Consider the following 19482-nt stretch of genomic DNA (forward strand, 5'->3'; position numbering starts at 1 on the left):
TGGGAGGTGATATTTTTAACATATTCCTCACGAAATGACTTCCATTCCCTCTCGGAGTTACAGACAGGCATCTTGTAACAATTTGGGTCACATTTTCACAGGTGATGAAAACATACCATATGTATCATGCAGAGAGCATCAGCGCAGAGAGCAAGCTGAAAGAGGCTGAGAAACAAGAAGAAAAGCAAATCGGAAGGTCTGGTGATCCGGTCTTTCATATCAGACTGGAAGAGAGACATCAGCGGCGAAGCTCTGTAAAGAAAATTGAAAAAATGAAAGAAAAAGTAAGTAAAAAAATCACAGAGTCTTTCTGTCCTCACTTCAGGTGACAGTACTAAGAACACTGATGTAATAACTGATAGACACACCTTGTAAATTATTGTGAAATGATATGCATTTCCTCCCACGGGAATAAAAAATGTTTAAGAAACATAAAAATCATGTACTAACAGCTGGACATCATGTAGTGCTGAATGCCAAGTCCTCCGTACTCAGTATGGAGAACTTGAATATTAACAAAGGGTTTTCCTTGCAGTTGGGCCTGAAACCCAAATACATTGTTGCATACTTTTAGTTATTTAAATCAGATCCAAAATGTCCTTTCCTCAGAGGATTTCAAAGGTCATTGGCAACAAATGAATACATTGTTTAGATTAGTAGAAAGTCATGTTTGTTTCTCTGACTAAATGCTTTGTTGACTTTCTCAATACCTGGGTCATCTTCATTTCCAGAGACAAGCAAAGTATTCAGAAAATAAGCTAAAATCGATTAAGGCACGGAATGAATATCTCCTAACCCTTGAAGCAACCAATGCCTCAGTTTTCAAGTATTATATTCATGATCTTTCAGATTTAATTGACGTAAGTACTTGAAATTTCTATATTTTCCGTATATTTTTAAATTGTTGTAACTTTTTTTTTTTTTTAATGATCTCTACACCTAAAATGGGGCTCGAACTAATGACCCTAAGATCAAGAGTCACTCACTTTTCCAACCGCTTTGTTCCTAGTTGTGGTAAATACTGTAAGCAAAGTAGAGTGGACTTAAACCACGCTTATAAATTTATCTAACACTGTACTTTCTTTCCGAGGATATGCTATCAGAAGCAGTAATTGGGCTCATTTAGAACTCTCCAAGTATAGGGGTGGCTCAGTCGATTAAGCGTTTGCCTTCGGCTCAGGTCATGATCTCAGGGTCCTGGGATTGAGCCCTGTGTCAGGCTTCCTGCTCAGGGGTGAGCCTGCTTATCCCTCTCCCTCTGCCCCTCCCCTTTACTCCCCCTTCCCCCCCTTGGGCACGCGTACGTGTGCGCACATGCTCTTGCTCTTGCTCTTGCTCACTCTCTCAAATGAATAAAAATCTTAAAAAAAAAAAATCTCTGCCGATTAAACTATATGCACTATTATATCCATGCAGCGATTACTGCTGTGACTCCCCAGCTTTAACCCTCTGATCATTCTTTCATTCAGAAAACCTCCAGCACTGTAGGAGACCGCACAGGTGAAACAGACAGAAATTCCAGTCTAAAAACGTCCATTTTTGCAAATTAAAGAAAAAAAGCAACGTGTTGTAAGAAAAGCCCAGGAAAGTGATGGAGGTTCAGAGAGTTATCTGCTGGAAATTTACTCATGTAAATACAAAGCGTTGTGTTGATTGAATTCAACGGTTTTGAGATATGATATTTTTTTTTCCTATGGCTCATAGTATCATCATTTAGATATACAGTAGGTTAAGTCAGCTTTATTTTTATGGTGAATGTCTCATGGATTTAGCTATATTAGAGCCACAGTTTGGGACTTTTGTGAAAGAATTGTTAAGTAATGAAATTATTTTTTAGTTTATTACTCCTGATGTAGCCCTTTTTTGAGTCTAAAAACAGTTTTATCTCATACTATCATAATTTCTTTATATAGAACCCTTTAATAAATAAAACCAGAGAAAACTTTTTTCTCATCCTTTCTTACAAGTATTTTAATCAAGTAATTAATTTTCTTTTAGCACTCTGATGAAATGAAAGGAATTTTTTTCTGCTAGACTACTAGATTTTCTGAATAAAAATGAACTATTTTTTATGACCCCTGTTTTCAAACTTACATTTGTAGGGATTCTGCAAAGTATATGGAATATAGAACTAATTCTTTGTAACTACTCTACTTGCTTATTTTTTGGTTAAGGGCTTATTTTTGGAGTACTTGGCTAGACCCAAGCCAGTTTAACACAAGGAAAAGTCTCCATGTATTGAAAAGTATTTTTTTTTAACACCTGCAAGGTACCAAGCACTGTTTTTGATGATAGGGATCCAACAATGAACAAAACAAAGTTCCTGTCTTCAAGGAGTTTACGTACTAGTTGAGGCATCAACTCATAAACATATTTACGTATACACACACATTATATAGTAGTGGCAATGCTATAAATAAAAATAAAACCACTATCAGAGTGCTTCTTTTGATGGCATTCAGGAAAAGCCTGATATTTGAGCAGAGAAGTGAGCTGGAGAGCCACATGCCTAGTTGGGGAAGGAATCCGCATGCAGAAGGACTGGCAAGGCTCCAGGTGTAGAGGCAGTGGCCTGTTTGGCAAGCTCGAGGTGCTCAAGAAGTAGCAAAGCAGGAGGCCATTTTGGCCAGAGCAGAGTAAGTGAGGAGGAAGGTTCTGGTCGAGAATGTAGGCTGAAGCCCACTACTTAGGGTCTTTGGACAGGGAAAGGGGTTTAGATTGTGTTCTAAGTGTGGTAGAAAGCCATTGAAGGGTTTTACTTAGGGAAGTGACATCACGTGTTTACATTGTAGAGACTCACTCTGCATCTGGGTGGAAAACAGACCCAGGGAGGTGATGAGAGTGAAAACAGCGAGCTGTATCTAGAGCCTTTTGCAGTTGTCCAGGCTGGAGACGGTGCTGGCTTGGACTGGCGTGGTAGCAAGAGACCTGTGGGAAGTGGTTGGTTGGATTCAAAATATACTGAATAGGAATTTGATACAGGAGGTGAAAAGAAGGATAAACAGACTCCTCAGTTCCCGTCCTGAGTAACTAGGTTAGCAGTGGTGCTGTTTACTGTGGTGGGCACCATGGGGATACGCGGGTCCAAGGGCAAGGGGCACTGGTTCTGTCAAGTGTGGTAAGATGGAGATGCCTGTTGATCATCTGTGTGGAGACAGCAGTAGCATTCTCAATACTATTGGCAGCCATAGGACAGGGTTAACATTTCAGGAGAGTCCTCATCATTGTCATGGATCGTTACTGAGCTCTTACTATGTGACAGGCAGCTTTCTAGTGTAATCTCATCAAATGATTGCAAACCACGTGAGGTAAATACTATTTTCTACACTTTATAGATCAAAGAACTGAGACTTATGTAGGCTGGATAGCTTGTCGAAGGCACAGCTAGTGAGCGGTAGGCTTCATACTCAGACTTCTTAACCTCCAAATCTAATTAACTCTGATGTAAATAAGTTGGTTAAATATATCCAGTAATTTTCAATTTTAAGAGAGGTTGGACTTTTAAAAGATCAGCCTTAAATTCAAAATGAGAGTAATTCTCAAATAATACAACTTCATTATAAATTTTTAAAAAATGGGTTTGTTGTCATATTCAACTGAAATTGAATCCTCTCTTAGTAAAAATTATGCATTCATTGACTCACTTTTAAGGGAGTCAAAGTGTGAATGTGTACCTTCTAAAACGGCTGCTTATTTTGTAGGAATGTAATTTGCATATATAGTGGTGATCCTAAAAACCATTAAGCTCAACCCTTCCTTGTGCAAAAGAAAGACTGATTGTTATGCAAAGGCATCTAGAATCCTTTATGCTTTGTAAGCTTATTTAGCAAAATCACTTTTATAGTGAGCTATCTAATAATTATTGGAAGAGTTGTTATATCTCTAATGAGAAAAAGTCAAGACAATGTTTTTAATGTTTAACGTTTTATATGTAAAATGACATGGAAGATACTAAATGTGCCTTGACTGAATCAAAGCAATATAAATAAGAACTCAAATTGAGACCTCCTTTATATACACCTACAGTTTCCCTTTGTTTCTACTCATGTCAATAGTCTATCTCTTTTCTTATAAATTTCCTATGATAGACTATGATGAATGGATCTATTGGTATAAAAAAACAGTCGTACGGATTTTCCACAGAATTTGTATTTTATTATTTTTTTTAAAGATTTTATTTATTTCTTTGAGAGAGAGAGAGAGGGTGTGAGCATGAGTGGAGGGGGAGGGGCAGAAGGAGATGGGGGGAAAGCAGACTCCCTGCTGAACAAGGAGCCCAGCGTGGGGCTGAACCACCCAGGCCCCTAGAATTTGTTTTTGGTTTTGGGTTTGTTTTGTTTTTTCAAAGATTTTATTTATTTATTTGACAGAGACAGCCAGCAAGAAAGGGAACACAAACAAGGGGAGTGTGAGAGGGAGAAGCAGGCTTCCTGCCGAGTGGGGAGCCCAATGCGGGGCTCAATCCCAGGACCCTGGGATCATGCCCTGAGCCTAAGGCGAATGCTTATAAATGGCTGAGCCACCCAGGCACCCCTAGCATTTATATTTTAAAACTGGTCTTGTATTATTACAGAATTAGTACATGTACATTGTAGGAAATTAGAAAAAAAATTACAAGCAAAAATAACATGATCACATTCTTACCACCCCAGATCATCACTGTTAACCTGTAGACTTTTTTTGTGTCCACGTATATACACATTTTTATACCAGAAGATTATGAAATCATATTTTATATACAGCTTTTTAACCTACTTTTTTCAGTCATTGACCCCCATCTTTCCATTTCAGAAAATTTTAGCTACTCTAATAGCCAGACCATATTCCTATTTATGATCCCCCCCAAAAAAACTACTTCACAGCTAGTGTGTCTAGACTAGACCAAATTTAGGATCAGACGTTGCATCTGGGTGATGTGTTCCATTAGTCTTTTTTTTTTTTTAATCTAACAGAGTCCCTTGTTGAGGAGACAGGAGCAGTTGTTCCTTAGAACATCTCAGCTTCTGTATTTGTCTGTATTCTTTGTGGTGTCTGTTAGCCTGTTTCTCTGTTGCCTATGTTTCCTACAAAGCAAACATTATGTAAGGGCTTGATGAATTCAAATTAAGCACTTTGCAACAGATTACACCATAGGTGGTGTTGCCATGTCTTAACCCACCAATAGTGACGCTAAAACTGATCACTGGCTTGGGGTGATGTGACTCTGATTACTCCATCGTATAGTTAAGCTTTTGCCCCTTGCAACAAACTACAGGTATTCTAAAACTTCTTGAGTTTAGATCCTATTAAATTGGAAATTTACTAATTTGGAACTCGAATCTGAGCTATAATTTACTTCAGTCAGCAAAATGTTTTTTTAGAGTACAAATTAATAATATGGAAGAAAGTCCTAGGTAAATTTTAGTGTGTAGAGTAACAATCTCTTAGTTTGAAATCAGGTGGGAAGTAGAACAGAGAGTTAATCTCACAGCAAAAAAGGGTGTTTATTATGTCACTTGAAGAAGAAATACAAATTTGGGACACCTGAGTGGGTCAGTCAGTTGAATGTCAGACTCTTGATTTTGGCTTGGTTGTGGTCTCAGGATTGTGGGATCAAGCCCCGAGTTGGTCCAGGCTCAGCAAGGAGTCTGCATAAGAGTCTCTCTCTCCCTCTCCCCCTCCCCCCACTGAAGGGCACTCTCTCTCTTTCTTAAATAAATCTTTTTTAAAAAGAGTAAATACAAATTATAAGAAATATATTGCAAATATTGGCCAAGGGAAATTTAATTAGTTTGGGGGAATAAAGGCATAATCATAAAGGAAAATAGATTGTAGTTTTATAAATAATAGGTTTCACATTTGTAATCATTAATATCTCCAACAATAAATGCAAAAAAAGACTATAACTAATTCTGTTTAGAATCAGGGTGCATTACAAGCATTACAACCCAGAAGAAAAATCATGCAGGCAACAAATATTTGTAATTGAATGCTGAGATTTTCAAGTGATTATGATTTGCTAAGAGGACAGTACAAGTCTTATTTCTCATAATCCTAGATCTGCCATCAAATTCAGCATTCTGTATATCTGGAATTCTACAACAACTGGTAATGTAGCCTCTTTCAGTCCAGTTCCACACCTACCCACCCTCAAAAGGCATTCAGAGAAACAAAGTCCACAACAGCAGCATTCCATTGGGGCTTTGTCCCAGAGCATCTGCCCAGTGATAATGAAGTATTTGTTATCCTTTTAGTAGAGTTTCACGGGTTCCAGCCACTCCCTGTAAAAGTTTGCAGGTCACTTTGGAGTTTGAAGGATAAATCTTTGTAACTGTTGTAGAATACTGCAACAGAATAATCCCCTACTGCAGCTCATTTTCTTGGTAAAGATATCTGTCATGTATTTTATTAGCCGTTTATACAGAATGAAATTGGAATTAGATTACAACATATACTCCATGCCGTGTTTACTCTATCATGTCTAAGTAATCAGCTGTCCTAAAGCTTTTAGCCTTATCCATTTGTCTCTAGAGACATGTGTTTAATTAAAAAGCAACTTATTCAGAGTTCAGATTTTTCTTAGTTTGACTTATCCCCATACATAATGGTAGTTAGATTTATCCATGAAAACCCGCTGAATTGTAATACTACAGTCCCCATTCAGCCTGAACTCTTATTAGGAAGATGATAGAGAGATCATGGTAAATGGGTTAGGATAGTGTAGTTATCATGTAAACTGATTTATGTGTTTTTATCCCTTTGTGATTGAAGGCGTATTTAAAAACTGAAATGAGTTGGATGACTGAAGTAGATGGCTTTAAAAGTTCCTTCCAGTGGAGATGCCATGGGCTTTTGTTAAAAGAAACTGCACCCACCTGTTTTTCACCTGCAGCATAGGCCGCCCTATGTCTCCAGTGCCTAGTGTTCCATCTTGGCTGGACCTCTGAATGTTGACAGTCATCTAAGGCATGATCCTTGGCTTTCTACCTCTTGGTTCCTTGCCTTAAATACTATATGATGGCTCCTAGATTTTTAGCACCAGCCTGGATCATCAATCATCTAGGACTTCAGATTTGTATGTCCAGCTGCCTACTGGACATCCTTTACTGGATGTCATGCACTTGTCATACACTCAACTTTTTATACCCACTTGCTCCTATCGTCTTCATACTCCACACACATTACAACTTAATCTTAACCATTTTTCACACCTCAGTAAGTGGCACACCTTTCCACCCATTTGTGCAAACCCAGAATCCAGTTCTTGCACTTCCCACATATAAATGCATCAGCCAATCCTGTCATCTCTACCTCCTAAATATCCCAAACCTTGCTGTTCCTTGCTCCTTGCACTGTCCCCTAGACAAAGCTCTTCATCTCCTGCCTGCACTTAGCTTTCTGAGGTGTCACCCAGCTTCCACTAAGACCTTCTAATCAGTAATCCATTCTCTTCCCAAGCAGCCAGTGTATTAAAAAACACAAACTAGACCTGTCGATCCCTATTTAAAACCCTCCAAAGGCCCCCCCTTGTTTTTAGAATAAAATCTGAACTCTTCACCAAGACCTTTGTGAACTGGCGGCCGGCCACCTGCCACTCAGTGTCCTCTTCTTCAACACCCTCCTCAGTTACCGTGCTTTGGCTACATCGGCCTTTCTGTTCTCCAGACCCAGTGAGTTTTTTCTTGCCTTGGGCCTCTCTACTTTTTGTCTAGAACAGTCTTCCAGAGCTTTGCAAGACCGATTCCTTCTTCTCATTCATGTTGCACCCAGCTGCACTGTATAAAAGAACAACACCCTTTCCCCCAGCACTCCCTATTTTTCTATCTTCTCCATAGCATTTACCAGCCGACCTGTTTGTTTGGGCTTGCTGTATTTCTTCTCTCTCCTCTATGATTTGATTCAGGGTAGTTATAGAGATTTGGCCTGGGGAGAAATGCGTCTGGTGGCAGCTCCTCTGAGAGAAGTGATTGCCCGTGGGAGTGGGAGCAGCATTTAGGCCACAAGTGATTATTGGTTCTACTCATTGGTTCAGGCATATGCAGCCTCCTTTCTCCTCCTGTTTCCTACTTTGTATCCATTTTGATGTCCCATTTTGACCTTTTTGTTGTGCAAAAGAAACTCAAAAAAAGTTTTGCTGAGTGTTTGACCATGGTTATTAAAGCAGCAGCAAAAATTAAATTGTCAGCTCTTTATGGACCATCAGGAACCCAGACAGGAGAGCAGGTGTGTTAAAGATGCCTGTAGAATTTTAAATACCCAGTTCAGTCCCATGACATGCCCATCTCTCACAAAACAAGTTTGTGGTTTCTGAGGTAAAGCACTGAGTAGCTAGAGAGGAAAATAGTAAGGGACAAAGATGATTTATTCAGAAAAAATCAGCTTTCTTCATTTATAGTAAAAGCTGTGAACTTACCTATTTCTGGTCCTTGGAAAGCCCACCCATGGTTATGTGAAAGCTATGTTTTTGCATTTGTTTGCTCAGGTTGCTCTATTGTAGAAAAACTCAAAATAAGGGGTAGACCAAGTCTTTACCCAAGTCCGTGACTCTGGAATGGTCAAAGCCAAATTTTAGTAATGAAAAGCCAGAGAAGGAACCCAGGACCCAGATGGAAGCAGGAATGATGAAGTTAAGGTGGAATACTTCTGCAGAGAGGTCCTTCCCTCTCCATTCTCATGACAACTGTTTAGTTCTGCAGTCATGTAGGAGCTTGGGGCTGCCCTCCAGCCACTTCCAGGGCTGGCCTGCAAATGACATTGGCTGTTACTGTTCTGAAAACACGTATGTGGGACTTGTTTCCATTGGAGTTCCATTATCTTCACTCCCATCTGGGATCAACCTTCTACCCAATAGGTTTCTTATGTCATAAGAGTTTATGCAAACAAATAACAAAAAGTTATCTCCCTGAATAGCTGTGATCCATTTATACGTGACTATATAACCATCAAGTGTATTTCAGCTGACCTCTCAGCCTTTTAAACAAGTCAAAGTATTTGTCACAGTCCTCAAAACCCGAATTTCATCTTTGTTTTTGATACTATTTGCAACCCTTTTGCCTAAAGAAGTTAGCTTACTGTGACGATTCAGACTTACAGTACCTAATGGGATATATCTTGGCATCTGTTAGAATATTAAAAAACAAAACAAAACCAAAAAATACCCTTTGACTTCCAACACTCTTTTCTTCCCCAGTTTTATTCCATAATTTTATGTATCCATTCAGTTTTTCATCCATCGAAACAGCACTGTTTTGTTTTCATAAAATATCTTATTGGTCTCTTAGTATTTTCATCATTAAATGCACTTGGGTTATAACTCAACTCTGTGCAGAAGCTGGTTTTTCATATTGTCATTAATAATTCATAACCTCCATAGTATTACGTTAGGCCTTTTAACCAAGTATCGTGAATCTTAGCATACCCAGTGTCATTTTAGCATCCAGTTTAGAAAAAAGATGATTCTGTGACTGGCCTTGCTATCTCAGGAGACCTTGAATAAGAATTTGATTCGTGGGGCGCCTGGGTAGCACAGCGGTTAAACGTCTGCCTTCGGCTCAGGGCGTGATCCCGGTGTTGTGGGATCGAGCCCCACATCAGGCTCCTCCACTATGAGCCTGCTTCTTCCTCTCCTACTCCCCCTGCTTGTGTTCCCTCTCTCGCTGGCTGTCTCTATCTCTGTCGAATAAATAAATAAAATCTTAAAAAAAAAAAAATTTGATTCGTGTTTCTTTTAAAGTCCAGAATGCTTGAAAAACCTAGAGCATAGAAAACATTGCATATCAGAAGTAACAGAATCATGCTAATTAAGTGACTTAACAGACTGCTGAGCTCCCGTAGGGATCAAAGAAGGAAATTGTCCATCAGGCTCATCACAGAAACCTCCACATGAGGTATAGCATTCAAAGACCAGAAGACACCTGGGGGGTCCTCTGGATTGGTTGCGAAGCCACATGCATACTTCTCCCCAGCCTGTTAGGAAACCACCAGTGAAAGCAGGCTGCCTTACTAGGTCCAACACTACAAATCCACTGGGGTGAACTGAGTGTGGAGGTATGCACAGTGCTGTTGTAATTTTGACATGTACTCCCCGAAAGAAGCAACTCTTAGAAATTTTGGGAGCACACTGTGTAAGTCTGGGAATAATAAAAACTTAGCATGTATTTTTCCAAACTCTACTTCAATTAGGTAGTTGGGGTTGAATTTCTTTATTTCTCTTCCTCTTTTTCCTTTGTTCTTCCTCTCCTTCTTCCTTTCTGAGCCGGAAAGAGACTCGGTTTAGAGCGGGGCCTTTTCCCTAGGTGGTTTCTTTCCTCAATATCAATTTTCTGTTAACTCCCATTGGGATCCAGTACTCATAGAGTAAAGCAGCTTATATGATCTGCTTCATTATAATCAAGCCGAATCTGTCTTCTGTCAGAGTAGTGGGGTGTTTTGAATCACTAGTACATTTCAAAGGAATGAGGCCATTTCCTTTACCAATTCATGTTTGCACAAGGTGAGGTATTACTGAAAGGTAGAATAATTTTTTGGTCCCTCTGATGTGTATAAAATGGCTACACAGAACCTTTATGAATTTCGAGGAGCAAAAGAAATAAAAGAGGACTTTGCTCTTTTGAGACTAGAGTTTTTTAATTAACTGGAAATTATTCTCTATATTTGAGTGCAGCTGATTCCACTGAAAGTGTACCAATGATGAGACTGCTGCATTTCATAATTGTATTTTGCTAGTATTTGTAATTGTGATATGGCATCTTCTTTCTGCTTTTTTAAATCAAATTATATTTACTCGAGTTGATTTTCTTGCCTGCTTGGAGAAATAGCACTCCCAATGGACAGGGTTACGGGACCTTTTTTTAATCGATGTTTTAGCATGGTGCTTCTCAGACTTTACAGTGTATGTAAATCACCTCTGGATTTTTTTTTTAAACTTCAGATTCTAATTGAGCAGGTCAGGGCTGAGGCCCAAGATTCTGCATTTCTAGCAAGTTCCAGGTGATGCTGATGGTCTACAGATCACACTTTGAATAGCCAGATTTTAGAATATCTCTATAGAAAAATCCCAAATTTAATAATTATGAAATTGGAGGGTGAAAGTCAAATTAAATATGTTGACATTTCTAAGGACAAGTCAGTGATTGAATGTGCGCCTTCATAAAGGCCGATCTGACGGTTCATGTCCTGGTGGATGCATCGTTTGTACAGAGGTTACTTCCTTTGTGCCCCTCTACTACTCCCTTACTAGTAAAGTGAACAATTTATATTCAAATTTCTTGAGAATAGAGATTATGTTTTACTGTATTCCAGTCTTCATATTCCTGGAGCCTAGCAAAATTTCCAGACACCTAATAGATGCCCAATTAGTGGGTTGAATTGAATCAAATTGAATTGATTGTATTGCATTAGAACAATATTGGGATGACCTGGTTTTGTACCTTTATAAGCCACTTCCTCTTTAAGAGATTTATATTACTTCTATGTACAAATTTAAAATTCTTTCAATATCCAGAGTTATATTTTTTCAATTATATTCTCTTAAAATACAACATGAAAAAATAAATGCAAATGCAAATTAAAGGGAATGAAGATTTAAGAATCCCTAAATTCAATATCCAATAAAAGGACTTTGGCAGTCATTTCGTGTTTACAAATTTTATTGTAAGGATAAGAAAGAAGACATTCCTGAACTTTTTTGTCAGATTCAAACCTGTTCTTCTCACTTCTGAAAGAGTACAGAGTATTACGGAGTCATCAGTAAATTATACAAATCCAAAATATTACAGTTAGTGTGTGTGTGTCCTATAAGGATTTCAATTAGTCATAGTATCAGTAATCATGAACAAGTTTAAATGTTATTTTTTCATTATTTCCTTTCAGTATTTGCTCTTGCTGCTTTTATTTTTTAACAGCTTTCTTGAGATATTATTCACATACCATAGAGTTCATTCATTAAAAATCTACAGTTGGCTTTTAGTATAAACTTGTGTAGCTATCACCATGATCTGTTACAGAATATTTTCGTTACTTCAAAAAGAAATCCTATACCCCTTAGCCACCACCCCCTAGTTCCTCCATCCCCTACCAACCACTAATTTACCTCTTATATCTATAGATTTACCTATTCTGAACATTTCCTATAAATGGAATCCTACAAGGTGTGGTCTCTGGTGGCTGGTTTCTTTTACTTAACATAATGTTTCAAGGTTGATCCTACATGTTGTAGCATGTATCAGTACTTACTTCTTTGTTATGACTGGATAATGTTTCATTTTGTTTTTTTTTTTCAGTTGGACATTTAGATCGTTTCTACTTTTCAGCTATTAGTAATAATGCTGCTATAACATTCACGTACAAATTTCTTCTTGTGAAAATTTGTTTTTATTTTTCTTTATATATTACTAGGAATGGAACTGCCAAGTCATATGTTAACTCTGTGTTTCACTCTCTGATGAACTGACTTTTCCAAAGAGGCTACAAAATTTTCATTCCCATCAGCAGCATATAAAAAAATTCCCATTTCTCCACATCCTCCCCAATGCCTGTCATCTGTCTTTTTTATTATAACCATACTAGGGTGTGTGAGGTGGTATCCCATTGTGGTTTTGATTTGCATTTCCCTGATGACTAATTATGTTGAGCATCATTCCATGTGCTTGTTGACTATTTGTATGTGTTTTTTGAGAAATGTCTATCCAATTCCATTGCTCATTTTTTAGTTGGGCTATTTGTCTTTTCATTATTGAGTTGTAGGATTTCTTTATATATTCTGAATACAAATTTTTTAAATCAGTATGTGATTTGCAAAAAGTTTTCCCATTCTGTGGGTTATCTTTTTACTTGATAGTGCCTTTGAAGCACAAAAGTCTTCAAATTTGATGAAATCTAATTTATTTTTTTTCTTTTTTGCTTGTACTTTTGATGCCATATCCAAGAAACCAATGCCTAGTGCAAGATCATGAAGGTTTACTCCTATGTTTTCTTCTAAGAATTTTATAGTTGTTGCTGTCACATGTAGGTCTTTGATCCATTTTAAGTTCATTTTTATATGTGATTTTCTTTTATTTTTTAAGTGCTGTGATCTTGGCTACCATGCAAGTCTGAACAGAGCCCTGAGAACATATCTCTCTGCAGAGTATAATCTTGAAACTTCCAGACATGAAGGCTTAGACATTATTGAGAATGCAGTTGACAATTTGGAGCCCAGGAGTGATAAGCAGAGATTCATGGAGATGTACCCTGCTGCGTTCTGTCCACCAATGAAGTTTGAGTTTCAGTCTCACATGGGTGATGAGGTCAGTAATTGTTTTAAAACTAATGAATTGTCTTTTCACTTACATTAGTTACTCTTCACCTGCTATAACCCAAGAGTTGTCAGAATACCCAGGTGTTTTCTCTCTCCTGCCTTTGTATGGCATCTTAGCTCGTTATATCCAAATATCAGCCACTACAGCCTTCCCTCGCCACCCCCCACCCCAGCCACAACCACCTTTTAAAGCAAGGGGCAAGCCTACAGAGGCCAAACCTGTGTAAAACTCGGTTGGTTGTAAGCAGTACACTGTCTCAGGATAGTTAGTCCTTCCTCCACGTCTAGATATTCAAATTTAAGTTCAAAATGAAACATTTTGCTGGCCCAAGAGAATTTCTCTAAAGACTTCTTGTAATCTTTGTTTAAAGATCCCCATGAAGAAAAATGATTGTGAATGTCAGGAGCATGGGAGAGGGGGGAAAAAATGCAAAACTTTTTTTTAAGACTCAAGTTGTCTCCAAACTGGTAAAATGAGCGTTAGAAATGATACATCTTAGGTTCTTTATATGAATTTAGCTTTCTGTCCTATTTTACCCAAGGAAGAAAATCCATCTAAGCTGCATATGAGTTGCAGTGGTATATTTTATTGTCTGCGGCCGGGAAAACAAGAAGAACCAATTAATGAGCACGCTGTATAGCACTTGGTCTTCCAGCTGTGCAGAACAATACTCATAGATTAAAAACTCAATTTTAGCTAATTGTGGTGACAATATGTTTTTAAAAATAGATATAATAGCGGTGACAGATTTCTTTAATGTTGTATTTTTTTCTGAGACATTTAGTGTTAAGATTTATAAGATATGTGTGTGCCTGCTGTATTTCTAACCCAATTCTATATTTGCTTGATCTGATAGAGTAAATTACTCGATAAGAAATGGTAAGCGGTTTTTATGCCAATAGCATGTGAATTTGAGAGTCAGGTGACTTATCCCACCCAGAGTTATGTTTCCAAAACCACGTGGTTAGTGTTACAATTTTTCAGTGATGGGTATGTCAAACATAGGATGATAAGATATTATGGAGAAGTGACTTCAATTGGGTTAGTAGTTTTTCCTTTTTTTTTTTTTTTTTTTTTTTTTAATAAAATGAGTCAGTTGCCCCTTTTTTATGGCCAGTTCTGCCAGGGAGCAATAACCTCGATGATGTTTTGGGGACTCCATAGAAGGAAACCCCCATGTGCCAAGAGCATTTCTATGACAAGGAAAATGAAAAGAAACTTTGTTTCTGGTATAATTTAAATATAACTAAATATAATATAATTAAAAGGCTCTAATTTTGACCTTGACCATAATTGAGATCACAGCCAAAATACGTTTCTGCCACAGACCACAAGAAGTGGCCTCTTCACATATATGGTGAATCCCATGATTTGGCTGATAGTAGGAAGGCAAGCCATGGTTGAAAGATGCTAATAGTTACATTTTCTGAGTCTTTACTATGTGCCAGGCAGTGTTCTCAGTGCTTTCTGTACATGAGCTCGCTTCATCCCCACAAGGACCCCACGGTGTAGGAAATCTTAGTATCCCCATTTCACAGAGAAAGAAGCTGAGGGTTGGTAACCTAGCACGGTCACCTGTCTGACTGCAGCCAGTAGGCCCTGCTGCCGCCCCTGTTTTTGCCTGTGTGGTTCATGTGGGTCATCCTTTGCACTCTGCGCTCTGCCCTCTGCCCGTAGTCATTCCAAATTCCACCAGTGAGACGTCAGCATCAGAGTTCCCTCTCCAGCAACTGCCTCATTCTTAGAGCGAAGCTTCCTGCAGCTGCTGTCTTCCCCGTGGTATCCAGGCCACGCAGCTGTGTTCTGCTCTTGCCACTTATGTAGCAAGTCCGTATTTAACACTGAAGTTTTGAGGTGGCTATTAAAAGTAAAGATGCCATTGGAATCTTGAGGGGATCCGTGTGACTCATGCAGCATCTAAGTAGGAAACCCGTGCCTCTGGAGGCCGGCTCGATGGCCCTGTTATAACTGCGGTTTCTGATTCCCCCGACCAGGTGTGTCAGGTCAGCGCCCAGCAGCCCGTCCAGGCAGAGCTCATGCTCAGGTACCAGCAGCTGCAGTCCCGACTGGCCACGCTCAAAATCGAGAATGAGGAGGTGAGCGAGCATGCTTTCTGCCCCACAAGTCATCAGAATTCTAATGTACACTGGAAGACATTGTCACATGACCTAAGCATATTTAACATTCTAAAAGCAATCTCTTCATCATGCATTTCCAGCTAAATCATGGTTCCTAAAATACCCCTTGTCGAAGATAACAAAAAGATTCTGTATTCTACCAGAGATGAATCCTTTACCAGGGATTCACTACATACACATGTAAACACACATGTTATCTTTAAATTTGTAATTCATACTGAAAATAGTTCCCATAAATGATCAAATTCAACATATGTATCCAAGAATGTACAATGGTATGGAAACAAAACTTGACTGACATGTTAATAATTTAATCCTAACTTCTGAAATTAGTAATTTCTTTGCTTTTTTGTATTCTTTAGACTTTTGGTACCAAACATGGCATTACTGATACAATTAGTACAGAAATCATATTTTAAAATAGTCCTTGAATGAGAATAGGAAACTGTTTATTTGCTGATATTAGTGACTTTAGGTGGACAGAACATAAAATGTGAATTTATAAATATATGTTGAGCTAGAAAGCAGTCATACCGTTCAGCTGCTTGTTTCTGAAATTAATTTAATTGGATCCACGTTCTCCTTAAGTAAATATGAACCACAAATGTTTCTAAGGCTCTCAGTTATCACAGGAACCCAAATCAAACTTAACTCAAGTTAGAAAGTTACTTACTGGTCAATGTTTGCATAGCCTCAGGCATGATGGGATCTGTATTCTGATGATATTATGAGGAATCTCTCTTTCCATCATTTTGAAGTTGTATTTTGCATGTGTTGGTAGTTGTTTTCCCTCATATTGGGATAGCCCAAACTACATGGTCCCTGTAACTTGCCATCTCGCCTCATCCCAGGGTCCTTATCTCTGAACTCAGATGCTTTATTGGCATGACTTCAATCATGCATACTTCCAGACCAGCCATTACATGCAAGAAATGGGATCTTTCATGGATCAGATCTTGTGCTCATGCATAGAGCCCTTGTGACTGACAGCTCCAACAGAAATATGTATTTCTAGAGACAATTCCTGAAAGGAAGGAATGTGGGACAGAAAAAACAATAACAATAATTCACCTTGAGGAAATGAACTACCAGAATGCACTTTGGTACCATTTTTTGTTTTAATCCCACGGGATGTTATGAACTCTGTGAACATGTATTTGGTTCTGTTAAGAAACAGTGGTGTGTTTCTAGACCAGTCTAGTTTGGTGAAAATCCATTGCAGCTTTCTGGCTTCCGTCCTTTCTAGCAGAACCAAACCAGCCCTTATTCACACATGTGTATTTAAGATGCAACCATGTGATTAAGGCTTCAGTCGCTGTGTGAAGTCTCACAAATGAGCCTTTCCAAAGCTATTACTCTTCTTGAGGTGTTTTCGAGCTTAGGGTTTTGGCGAGGCATCACAAAATACTTGCCTAATGCAGTTTACTGGATCCTAATAGATCTACAGTTTGTACATCTAGTGACTTCCAATTTGTGTGTGTGTATCCTCCTGCTGTTTTACTTGGAAACTGTCTCTAAACTCTAGGAAAATAATGTGTTGTACACAAGGTCAAAACTGGCAGCCCACAGACCTGTTTTGTTTGGCTCCCACGGTTTTGGCCTGTTGAAAATGAGCAAGTCTGGCGACTCTGACCCTGCATTGCCTCATGAAGGGAAAAGCTGGGGTATTTGAATTCCACTTCACCATAGTCATTCAGCTCCCAGTTTTCTTACCTTGGACTATTCCATTTCTGTTGCCTGTCTGGCCTCTGCAGGCCTTTAAGGTTTTGACCCTTAGTGTATGCCCTTAGGGGCATAATGTTGAGAGGCAGTGTCCGTATAAACTGATAGTGGTAGTCAGTGCTTTCTGAGGGTTAAAAGCATCTGCCATAGAAACAAGTGAATTAGATAGTCCTGATGTTTCTAGTGAGCGTGAATGGTGGTTTATGATCTGCTGGATGTAGGACAAACAAAAATGCACTGTCATAGAATGGGATTTCCAATAGTTAAATTGGATTTTTGACAATCAGTAGATTTCCATTGATAGAGAAGGAGGAAAAGTGGCTTCAGTATATTTCAAAATGCCCTGGAAGAACCTTGGTTTCCCAGAGGAATTTGGTCATCATCCAGGTTCTTGAGGATAAGCCAAAGGTGAAGCTGAAGTCAGATGACAAGAGACTTTGAGAGCCAACTTAAGGGATTTTGACACTGTGAGTCAGTTCATTTCGGTACAATAAATATTTGTTCATCAACTTCTGCGTTCCACATATTTTGCCAGGTGTGGGGAGTACAGAGATGAATGTCACAGTTTGCATGTGTCTTGCATGAGAGCCAGACTATAGCAAGTCATTTATATAATGCAAAAAATAAGGGACGTAACTTTGGAGCAAAATAGCAATCATTGCTGATTTGGAGTCCTTTATAGCACTTTTCTCCACCATAAATAAAGAATTTGCCTCTGGTCCTCCACTGATAAAGGTCAGAAAATTGACACATTGCTCTCAAAAGAAAATATACAAGTAAAGAAACATGTAATTCTCTGCCTCTGCACAAACAGATACACACAAAGTCCAAAATTCACTGGAAAGAGTTCAGTTAACTAAAAATAATTATGACTGCCCAGTGAAAAGGTAAAAGTTGAAAGAGAATTTCATCCAAGTTTACAAAAAGCGTGGACACGGCAGCTAAAGAGAACATGAACCTTGTCACCAAATCTTAAAAGACTACAAATAATGGGCACTATTTGAGACTGTAGGAAGCATTTCTAGATGGAAATTTCCATACAAAGAGCCTACAGGCCATGGACAAATTTTGTTTGCTCTACAGTGCTTGATTTTTAAAAATGAGTTGCTGTCATTTAAGAATTAGAATATCTGTTTCCAGTTTCTAAACAATTAGAAAGTCTGATCATACGAGACCTGCATTTCTGCAGGACAATAACTGGCTGGAGCTGAGATGCTCCCTTTAGACACACAGCATGTCCTTCCAGTTTGCCATGCTCCCCACTCGGCCCACTTGCCTTATTTTCACTACGTCCTTGGCCCTCGAAGATATTTGAGTTTGCAGCACTGGCCTTAGAACAAAGAGAGCGGTAAGCATTTGTGAAATGGCCTCAGTATACTCACACGTAGTAAAAGCTAGTTTCGAGAAGGGCTTCTTTGAATTTGGGGTGGATACAGATTTATAATGAATTGTTGTCTCTTCACAACTTCACATTTGCCTGTTAGGCCTTTTAAAATGACCTTCCAGTTTCAGTATGCTGCACGCTTGCTTCGCTGCCTCAATCCTAATGATCTCAACCTCCTGTCAGCCCGCCAGCAAATACTTATTAGTGCCCACTGTGGGTTGTACACATAGAATTAGAGCAGAGCCTGCTGCCTACACAACTTTTTTCCCATTTTTTTGTTTTCTTTTTCTTACTTCAAAGTTTAACTTTTTTTTTTTTTAAGATTTTATTTATTTGACAGAGAGAGAGAGACAGCCAGCGAGAGAGGGAACACAAGCAGGGGGAGTGGGAGAGGAAGAAGCAGGCTCCCAGCGGCGGAGCCTGATGTGGGGCTCGATCCCAGGACCCCAGGATCACGCCCTGAGCAGAAGGCAGACGCTTAACGACTGAGCCACCCAGGCGCCCCCCAAAGTTTAATTTTTTATTTGAAACATTAGTAAACATTGCTCTTAAAGACAACACTTCCAAAGCAACCTGTATCTAAATAATCATTGATACCTTTCGCACTCTTAACTATTCTCCCATCTAATGTAACATGGTCTTGCACACATTCTTCAAGTTCACTTTTAATCTCTGTTACAGGGATTTCAGCGTGGGGGTCATTCCCTTTGCTCCTTTCTTTCCAAGCTAGCTCTGGAGTATTTCCCCATAGACTGCAGTTCCCTTTTCTTAAAGCTCCTCTTTCTGCCCTTTATCTAGACAAAGCCAAAGAAAAGAAGAAGGAGGAATTGTCTAAGTAGAGCAATTATGCTTTTCATATTTTTAGTACAACCTTAGTTTTAAGTAGTTTGTCCCATTGTCAGATCATTTGTCCCCACATTTGGTCCAGAAAATAGAGTTTTCATAAGCAGGTCACTTCCGT

General features: G+C 38.9%; 1 protein-coding gene across 5 annotated transcripts in view; it reads left to right on the forward strand.

The window, feature by feature from the left end:
- Positions 1-19482, forward strand: part of SRGAP1 (SLIT-ROBO Rho GTPase activating protein 1) — a 275112-nt gene that overhangs the window by 174631 nt on the left and 80999 nt on the right. For all 5 annotated transcript variants that reach the window (XR_004621057.1, XR_004621058.1, XR_004621059.1 and 2 more), the window contains exons 5-8: positions 102-284; positions 732-860; positions 13044-13265; positions 15272-15373. Coding sequence is in view for 2 of the 5 variants with exons in the window: in XM_034644551.1 (XP_034500442.1) it covers positions 102-284; positions 732-860; positions 13044-13265; positions 15272-15373 (636 nt within the window). In the remaining 3 variants the exon portion in view is untranslated. The remainder of the gene's footprint in view (positions 1-101; positions 285-731; positions 861-13043; positions 13266-15271; positions 15374-19482) is intronic.

The sequence above is a fragment of the Ailuropoda melanoleuca genome, chromosome 15 (genome assembly GCF_002007445.2).
Source record: "Ailuropoda melanoleuca isolate Jingjing chromosome 15, ASM200744v2, whole genome shotgun sequence".
In the NCBI taxonomy this organism is placed as follows: Eukaryota; Metazoa; Chordata; class Mammalia; order Carnivora; family Ursidae; genus Ailuropoda; species Ailuropoda melanoleuca.